Source organism: Nerophis ophidion, linkage group LG09 (genome assembly GCF_033978795.1).
Source record: "Nerophis ophidion isolate RoL-2023_Sa linkage group LG09, RoL_Noph_v1.0, whole genome shotgun sequence".
Taxonomy (NCBI): domain Eukaryota; kingdom Metazoa; phylum Chordata; class Actinopteri; order Syngnathiformes; family Syngnathidae; genus Nerophis; species Nerophis ophidion.
Genome location: NC_084619.1, coordinates 65,355,573 through 65,365,572, shown reverse-complemented (window position 1 = coordinate 65,365,572; position 10,000 = coordinate 65,355,573). Strand labels below are relative to the sequence as shown.

Below are 10,000 nucleotides of genomic sequence, written 5' to 3'. Positions count from 1 at the left end.
AAAATCAACAGAAAGTTGGCAAAAACCCCTTCAATACAAAATTTTCGCAAAAAATGCTATTTTTTGCCTCTGTGAACTGTAATTTGACCCCCTTAAAATACTTTAAAACTCACCAAACTTGGCACACACATCAGGACTGGCAAAAATTACGATCTAATGAAAAAACCAATCCCCTAAATAAAAAAATGCGCTTTAGCGCAATTTTTTGATAAAACACAGAAAAAAAATGCTCCTAGGAAGAGAAAAGAGAAAGAACTGCTTGTAACTTCTGGTAGGAATGTCGGAAAGACATGAAACAAAAGCCTCTATGTAGGTCTCACTTAGACCTACATTTTAACAATTGACATCTTTCAGGAAAAATCAACCGGAAGTTAAAAAATACCCCATCAAAATAAAAGTTTTGTAAACACGAGTCACCTTTTTTCAAACGTTACCTCCTCTAAGTGCGTTTGTCGTTTCGGCTTCAAGCTCGCACAGGAGAGAGATTGAACCCTTCTGATTAAAACTTATTCACAGAGTTTTGATTACTGCTCCGGTTTTGATTTTACGCGCCTTCAAAGAACCCCTGCGCAAAGTTTCCTAAAAAATGTCATTTTTGCCTCTTTGAGCTGTAATTTGACCCCCTTAAAATGCTTCAAAGTGCAAGTTATAGCTCTACTATGCAAAGCGAAAGCCATTTATCAACAACATCCAGAAACGCCGATCTGTAATTTGACCCCATTAACATGCTTCAGAACTCACCAAATTTTACACACACATCAGGACTGGCAAAAATTGCCATCTAATAAAAAACCAAACCCCGAAAATCAACATTTCGCTCTAGCGCCACCTAGGAAAAAACACAGACAAAACTGCTTGTAACTTCTGTTAGGAATGTCGTAGAGACATGAAATTAAAACCTCTATGTAGGTCTAACTAAGACCAGGGCTGGAGTTGTGGGGGCAGCAGCCAAAGGTGGACTCGACCAACGCTGCCTGCAGCTTTAACTCTACTTGTTCTACAGTTCTAGCCTTCAAAGAACCCCTGCGCAAAGTTTCCTAAAAAATGTTGTTTTTGCCTCTTTGAGCTGTAATTTGACCCCCTTAAAATGCTTCAAAGTGCAAGTTATAGCTCTACTATGCAAAGCGAAAGCCATTTATCAACAACATCCAGAAAGGCCGATCTGTAATTTGACCCCCTTAACATGCTCCAGAACTCACCAAATTTTACACACACATCAGGACTGGCGAAAATTGCCATCTAATAAAAAACCAAACCCCGAAAATCAACATTTTGCTCTAGCGCCCCCAAGGAAAAAACACAGACAAAACTGCTTGTAACTTCTGTTAGGAATGTAGTAAAGACATGAAATTAAAACCTCTATGTAGGTCTGACTAAGACCAGGGCTGGAGTCATGGGGGCAGCAGCCAAAGGCGGACCCGACCAACGCTGCATGCAGCTTTAATTCGACTTGTTCTACAGTTCTAGCCTTCAAAGAACCCCTGCGCAAAGTTTCCTAAAAAATGTCATTTTTGCCTCTTTGAGCTGTAATTTGACCCCCTTAAAATGCTTCAAAGTGCAAGTTATAGCTCTACTATGCAAAGCGAAAGTCATTTATCAACAACATCCAGAAACGCCGATGTGTAATTTGACCCCCTTAACATGCTTCAGAACTCACCAAATTTTACACACACATCAGGACTGGCGAAAATTGCCATCTAATAAAAAAACCAAACCCTGAAAATCAAATTTTGCTCTAGCACCCCCTAGGAAAAAACACAGACAAAACTGCTTGTAACTTCTGTTAGGAATGTCGTAGAGACATGAAATTAAAACCTCTATGTAGGTCTGACTAAGACCAGGGCTGGAGTTGTGGGGGCAGCAGCCAACGGCGGACCTGACCAACGCTGTTTGCAGCTTTAATTCTACTTGTTCTACAGTTCTAGGCTTCAAAGAACCCCTGCGCAAAGTTTCCTAAAAAATGTTTTTTGCCTCTTGGAGCTGTAATTTGACCCACTTAAAATGCTTCAAAGTGCAAGTTATAGCTCTACTATGCAAAGCGAAAGTCATTTATCAACAACATCCAGAAACGCCGATGTGTAATTTGACCCCCTTAACATGCTTCAGAACTCACCAAATTTTACACACACATCAGGACTGGCGAAAATTGCCATCTAATAAAAAAACCAAACCCCGAAAATCAACATTTTGCTCTAGCGCCCCCTAGGAAAAAACACAGACAAAACTGCGTGTAACTTCTGTTAGGAATGTTGTAGAGATATGAAATTAAAACCTCTATGTAGGTCTAACTAAGACCAGAGCTGGAGTCATGGGGGCAGCAGCCAAAGGCGGACCCGACCAATGCTGCTTGCAGCTTTAATTCTACTTGTTCTACAGTTCTAGCCTTCAAAGAACCCCTGCGCAGTTTCCTAAAAAATGTCATTTTTGCCTCTTTGAGCTGTAATTTGACCCCCTTAAAATGCTTCAAAGTGCAAGTTATAGCTCTACTATGCAAAGCGAAAGCCATTTATCAACAACATCCAGAAAGGCCGATCTGTAATTTGACCCCCTTAACATGCTCCAGAACTCACCAAATTTTACACACACATCAGGACTGGCGAAAATTGCCATCTAATAAAAAACCAAACCCCGAAAATCAACATTTTGCTCTAGCGCCCCCAAGGAAAAAACACAGACAAAACTGCTTGTAACTTCTGTTAGGAATGTAGTAGAGACATGAAATTAAAACCTCTATGTAGGTCTGACTAAGACCAGGGCTGGAGTCATGGGGGCAGCAGCCAAAGGCGGACCCGACCAACGCTGCATGCAGCTTTAATTCTACTTGTTCTACAGTTCTAGCCTTCAAAGAACCCCTGCGCAAAGTTTCCTAAAAAATGTCATTTTTGCCTCTTTGAGCTGTAATTTGACCCCCTTAAAATGCTTCAAAGTGCAAGTTATAGCTCTACTATGCAAAGCGAAAGTCATTTATCAACAACATCCAGAAACGCCGATGTGTAATTTGACCCCCTTAACATGCTTCAGAACTCACCAAATTTTACACACACATCAGGACTGGCGAAAATTGCCATCTAATAAAAAAACCAAACCCCAAAAATCAACATTTTGCTCTAGCGCCCCCTAGGAAAAAACACAGACAAAACTGCTTGTAACTTCTGTTAGGAATGTCGTAGAGACATGAAATTAAAACCTCTATGTAGGTCTGACTAAGACCAGGGCTGGAGTTGTGGGGGCAGCAGCCAACGGCGGACCTGACCAACGCTGTTTGCAGCTTTAATTCTACTTGTTCTACAGTTCTAGGCTTCAAAGAACCCCTGCGCAAAGTTTCCTAAAAAATGTTTTTTGCCTCTTGGAGCTGTAATTTGACCCACTTAAAATGCTTCAAAGTGCAAGTTATAGCTCTACTATGCAAAGCGAAAGTCATTTATCAACAACATCCAGAAACGCCGATGTGTAATTTGACCCCCTTAACATGCTTCAGAACTCACCAAATTTTACACACACATCAGGACTGGCGAAAATTGCCATCTAATAAAAAAACCAAACCCCGAAAATCAACATTTTGCTCTAGCGCCCCCTAGGAAAAAACACAGACAAAACTGCGTGTAACTTCTGTTAGGAATGTTGTAGAGACATGAAATTAAAACCTCTATGTAGGTCTAACTAAGACCAGAGCTGGAGTCATGGGGGCAGCAGCCAAAGGCGGACCCGACCAATGCTGCTTGCAGCTTTAATTCTACTTGTTCTACAGTTCTAGCCTTCAAAGAACCCCTGCGCAGTTTCCTAAAAAATGTCATTTTTGCCTCTTTGAGCTGTAATTTGACCCCCTTAAAATGCTTCAAAGTGCAAGTTATAGCTCTACTATGCAAAGCGAAAGCCATTTATCAACAACATCCAGAAAGGCCGATCTGTAATTTGACCCCCTTAACATGCTCCAGAACTCACCAAATTTTACACACACATCAGGACTGGCGAAAATTGCCATCTAATAAAAAACCAAACCCCGAAAATCAACATTTTGCTCTAGCGCCCCCAAGGAAAAAACACAGACAAAACTGCTTGTAACTTCTGTTAGGAATGTAGTAGAGACATGAAATTAAAACCTCTATGTAGGTCTGACTAAGACCAGGGCTGGAGTCATGGGGGCAGCAGCCAAAGGCGGACCCGACCAACGCTGCATGCAGCTTTAATTCTACTTGTTCTACAGTTCTAGCCTTCAAAGAACCCCTGCGCAAAGTTTCCTAAAAAATGTCATTTTTGCCTCTTTGAGCTGTAATTTGACCCCCTTAAAATGCTTCAAAGTGCAAGTTATAGCTCTACTATGCAAAGCGAAAGCCATTTATCAACAACATCCAGAAAGGCCGATCTGTAATTTGACCCCCTTAACATGCTCCAGAACTCACCAAATTTTACACACACATCAGGACTGGCGAAAATTGCCATCTAATAAAAAACCAAACCCCGAAAATCAACATTTTGCTCTAGCGCCCCCAAGGAAAAAACACAGACAAAACTGCTTGTAACTTCTGTTAGGAATGTAGTAGAGACATGAAATTAAAACCTCTATGTAGGTCTGACTAAGACCAGGGCTGGAGTCATGGGGGCAGCAGCCAAAGGCGGACCCGACCAACGCTGCTTGCAGCTTTAATTCTACTTGTTCTACAGTTGTAGCCTTCAACGAACCCCTGCGCAAAGTTTCCTAAAAAATTTCATTTTTGCCTCTTTGAGCTGTAATTTGACCCCTTAAAATGCTTCAAAGTGCAAGTTATAGCTCTACTATGCAAAACGAAAGTCATTTATCAACAACATCCAGAAACGCCGATCTGTAATTTGACCCCCTTAACGTGCTTCAGAACTCACCAAATTTTACACACACATCAGGACTGGCAAAAATTGCCATCTAATAAAAAACCAAACCCCGAAAATCAACATTTTGCTCTAGCGCCCCCTAGGAAAAAACACAGACAAAACTGCTTGTAACTTCTGTTAGGAATGTCGTAGAGACATGAAATTAAAACCTCTATGTAGGTCTGACTAAGACCAGGGCTGGAGTCGTGGGGGCAGCAGCCAAATGCGCACCCGACCAACGCTGCTTGCAGCTTTAATTCTACTTGTTCTACAGTTCTAGCTTTCGTAACTAGAATCGCTATGGAAGTACTAAAAACTACCGGTGTAACAAAGATTGCGGGGAGAAGACGCTGTCGATGTGGAGGCACGTAGATAAGACAAACGACACACCCTGAAGAGACGTGTTACATGTAGAAAAATAATAATAATAAAATGACCCCTTTAATGCGCCTTAAATTCCGGTGTATCTTTTGGTCTGAAAAATATTGTAGTTTCTAACAGTTCGATGACGGGTGTTGGCACGCGTTTGAGTTACCACCCACCTCGTAGAGGTCGATCATGATGTTGCCCTCGGGTCCCCCGCTGCTCACCACGTTCTCCAGCATCAGCGTGAAGAACAGACCCCGGGACTCGGACATGTAGAGGTTGTACGAGTCGTTCTGGTGCCAGTCTTGAATGGCGGCCACCACCTGGTTGTCGTCGGTGCTGATGATCTGCAAGTCCTGCAAAAAGATGAATGAGGAACAGAAAGACGGACAAGGACAGGAAATGGTTGGTGAAGCTTTCCCAATGTTATAAAAATGTGTAGTACAAAAATTAAGTCCTTGCAAAGGTTTTTAATACAGTCGAATGAAATATTCCATCCATCTTCTTCCGCTTATCCAAAGTCGGGTCACGGGGGCAGCAGCCTAAGCAGGAAAACCCAGACTTCCTTCTCCCCCAGCCACTTCGTCTAGATCAGGGGTGTCAAACTCAAATACAGAGTGGGCCAAAATTAAAAACTGAACGAAGCCCCGGGCCGAGGTTGAACAAATGAATCCTTTAATTGGGACCAAAACAAGTTTTGCATTGAATATTGACCAAGCGAGGCTTATATAACTTTATAGTGACATGCAAAATCGAGTTTAAAATAATAATAATTAAAAAATATCAATGGCATATCAAATAAAATAAAAATACAAATTGAATGACTCTTTTCGGCGGCGGGTTTGGTGGTGGCAGGGGTGTATATTGTAGCGTCCCGGAAGAGTTAGGGATGCAAGGGATTCTGGGTATTTGCTCGGTTGTGTTTATGTTGTGTTACGGTGCGGATGTTCTCCCGAAATGTGTTTGTCATTCTTGTTTGCTGTGGGTTCACAGTGTGGCGTATATTTGTATCTAAAGTTGTTCATACGGCCACCCTCAGTGTGACCTGTATGGCTGTTGACCAAGTATGCGTCGCATACACTTGTGTGTGTGTGTATGAGCCGCATATATTATGTGAGCATGGAGGAAAAGCGTACGTGGCGACATGTAGAGAACGCCAAAGGCAGTGCTTTTACGGCCCCCCCCCAATATTTTTGTCCGGGTGGAAATCGGGAGAAATTCGGGAGGGCACTGAACTTCGGGAGTCTCCCGGGAAAATTGGGAGGGTTGACGAGTATGAGTATTAGTGGTGAATGCGGTGTTACAGCGGCGGGCCAGCTCTAATGCTAATTTGATATTGCCTCAAGGGCCAAATGAAATTACACGGCAGGCCAGAGTTTGACACCCATGGTCTAGATCCTCCCAGGGGTTCCCGAGGCGTTCCCAGGCCAGCCGGGAGACATAGTCTTCCCGATGTGTCCTGGGTCTTCCCCGTGGCCTCCTACCGGTCCGACGTGCCCTTTCGGGTGGCATCCTGACCAGATGCCCGAACCACCTCATCTGGCTCCTCTTGATGTGAAGGAGCAGCGGCTTTACTTTGAGTTCCTCCCGGATGGCAGAGCTTCTCACCCTATCTCTAAGGGAGAGACCCAAACTCATTTCGGCCGTGATCTTGTCCTTTCGGTCATAACCCAAAGCTCATGACCATAGGGGAGGATGGGAACGTAGATCGACCGGTAAATTGAGAGCTTTGCCTTCCGGCTCAGCTCCTTCTTCACCGCAACGGATCGATACAGCGTCCGCATTACTGAAGACGCCTCTGTCGACCTCACCATCCACTCTTCCCTCACTCGTAAACAAGACTCCGAGGTACTTGAACTCCTCCACTTGGGGCAGGGTCTCCTCCCCAACCCGGAGATGGGACTCCACCCTTTTCCTGGGCGAGAACCATGGACTCGGACTTGGAGGTGCCGATTCTCATCCCAGTCGCTTGCGAACCAATCCAATGAGAGCTGAAGAGCCTGACCAGTTGAAGACATCAGGACCAGATCATCTGCAAAAAGCAGAGACCTAATCTTGCAATCACCAAACCGGATCCCGTCAAGATCCTTCTCCAAAGATTCTGTCCATAAAAGTTATGAACAGAATAAGTGACAAAGAGCAGCTTTGGCGGAGTCCAACCCTCACTGGAAACGTGTCTGACTTACTAAATTGAACTTTGTCTCTGCACGATTCCTTGCTTCTTGTCTGTTTAATAGCTGTCATCAGTGTTTAAACCTGACAGTATTAAATTGCATTAAATCCAAATAAATCATTGTTGTTAATGTTTTTTCTTCCCCCGATTCAATCAAATCCGTGCCATAATTCCTTTCGCCTTACCTTAGGCAGGGTGTACTTGGGGAGCTTGACAGGGTAGAAGGAGTGTCTTCTGTAGGACACGTAGTGGACAGGCTGGCCTCCCACGGGCACCTGGGAACCAACACACTTCAGCGTTTCCACTCTTGACGGCACAAAACGAGCGGAACCGATTAAGATGTTGCACATTATCGCAGATATTGGCTTTGACACACAACACGGTGATTTTCAATTTCATGCAGGATGATAACCTTTTTGTTTTTACTTAAAAACCTACTGAAACCCACTACTACCGACCACGCAGTCTGATAGTTTATATATCAATGATGAAATATTAACATTGCAACACATGCCAATACGGCCTTTTTAGTTTACTAAATTGCAATTTTAAATTCCGCGTGGAAGTATCATGCTAAAACGTCGTGGTATGATGACCCTTGCACATGACGTCACGCATTGTAGGGGACATTTTGTTCCAGCACCGTTCCCAGCTATAAGTCGTCCGTTTTCATCGCATAATTCCACAGTATTCTGGACATCTGTGTTGCTGAATCTTTTGCGATTTGTTCAATGAATAATGGAGACGTCAAAGAAGAAAGCTGTAGGTGGGAAGCAGTGTATTGCGGTCGCCTTTAGCAACACAAACACAGCCGGTGTTTCATGGTTTACATTCCCGAAAGATGACGGTGAAGCTTTACTATTGAACAGAGCGGTCAAGCGAACTCGGTTGGATTGGACCACACACACAAAGTACGGTGTATTATGCAGCGATCATTTCCAAAGATCGTGTTTTGAAGAGGGTCCCTTGCCAAGGGCAGAGATGGGCATCGCCACCACCCGTCGACTGGTGCTGAAGAAAGGTGCGAGGCCGACCTTCAGGTTGTACAGGTACCACCATATAATCTCACTAAAACACTAGAAATACAATAAGCAGATAAGGGATTTTCCAGAATTATCCTAGTAAATGTGTCTAATAACATCTGAATAGCTCCCACTGTATAGTTTTTTTTTGTTGTTGTTGTAGTCCTTCACTCTCACTTTCCTCATCCACAAATCTTTCATCCTCGCTCAAATTAACGGGGAAATCGTCGCGTTCTCGGTCCGAATCGCTCTCGCTGCTGGTGGCCATGATTGTAAACAATGTTCAGATGTGAGGAGCTCCACAACCCGTGACGTCACGCCCATATCGTCTGCTACTTCCGGTAAAGGCAAGGCTTTTTTATTAGCGACCAAAAGTTGCAAACTTTATCGTTGACGTTCTCTACTAAATCCTTTCAGCAAAAATATGGCAATATCGCTAATGGACCTGCTATCCCCGTTTAAATAAGAAAGTCACATTTCAGTAGGCCTTTAATAGCAAACACGGCTGTAGAGTCACTAGAGAATGTGGTGTTTTGTTTTTTAACGGCTCTTAATTGACTTTTAATGAGGCCTCGAGATTAAAAAAAAACAAAAACAACCCACCTGGATGAAAACGTATTCATCTTGAACCACCAGGGAGTTGGGGATGATAAACCCCGGGAAAGGCTTGCCCTGGTTTCCCTCGGAGCAGTTCTGGAGTTTGCAAGTGATGTACTGCGACCCTGCGGGTACAACCCAGACGAGAGCGCTAAAAATACAACAAAAGGACGGGGGCGTGTGTGTGTGTGTCGGGGGTGGAGAAAAAACAAAACAAAGCTTCTAGAGGCCAACGTCAAGGCTGGAGCGGCGCTTATGGAGGGAATCACGAATTTGGGCGAGTGTCACGGACGGTGAGAGAGAGAGAGAGAGAGAGAGAGAGAGATAGAAAGCTGTCCGAGAGAGTTAGCGTCAGTTTGGGGAGGGGGACCAGGAACGAGCTAAGTGGCAGTCTGGCATTTGCAAAAAAAAAATTAGCCCGACACCAGCATTTCAATCAAGAAATATATTTTTTAGTACGGAACTTTTGTTTGCCAAAAAACTGACATTTTTTTGCATATTTTTGTTTCCCCCTGTCACGACTAGGGCGTGGATTGTTTTTCCGAGGCAAAGGAAAGTTGGCACGGGCAAGACGTGAATGTAAGTACATAATTTATTTTAACATTAACAAACTACAAAAAAAGAAAGCAAACAAAAGGCGCGCACAATGGCGGAGGACAAACTTGACTTAAGAAAACAAAAACTTGCACTATGGCATGAATAATTAAAACACTAACTGTGACTGAGACAAGGGTATGAGAAAAAAGAAGTATGGATATCATGGGTGCAGGAGGTGATGTTGCCAGGACGAAGGACAGAAACAGACCGCTTAAATAGCAGGGACATAATCGGTGAAAACAGGTGAAAACTAATGAGTTGTCATGGTAACAAAACAAACCAGGAAGTGCAAACACAGGAACTGAGTGTCCAAAAAACAAAACATAATCACACAGACATGACACCCCCCCCCCCCCCCAAAGCAGTGAAGTTGTCACGTTGTGTAAATGGTAAATAATAA

At 43.6% G+C, this 10,000-nt stretch overlaps 1 protein-coding gene across 1 annotated transcript in view; it reads right to left on the bottom strand.

The window, feature by feature from the left end:
- LOC133559641 (VPS10 domain-containing receptor SorCS1-like) overlaps window positions 1–10,000 on the bottom strand; it is a 211,657-nt gene that overhangs the window by 72,550 nt on the left and 129,107 nt on the right. Inside the window, exons 7-9 of the mRNA XM_061911585.1 lie at window positions 9,010–9,128; window positions 7,570–7,659; window positions 5,388–5,567 (exon numbers count right to left, since the gene is read on the bottom strand). Coding sequence (XP_061767569.1) covers window positions 5,388–5,567; window positions 7,570–7,659; window positions 9,010–9,128 — 389 coding nt within the window. The remainder of the gene's footprint in view (window positions 1–5,387; window positions 5,568–7,569; window positions 7,660–9,009; window positions 9,129–10,000) is intronic.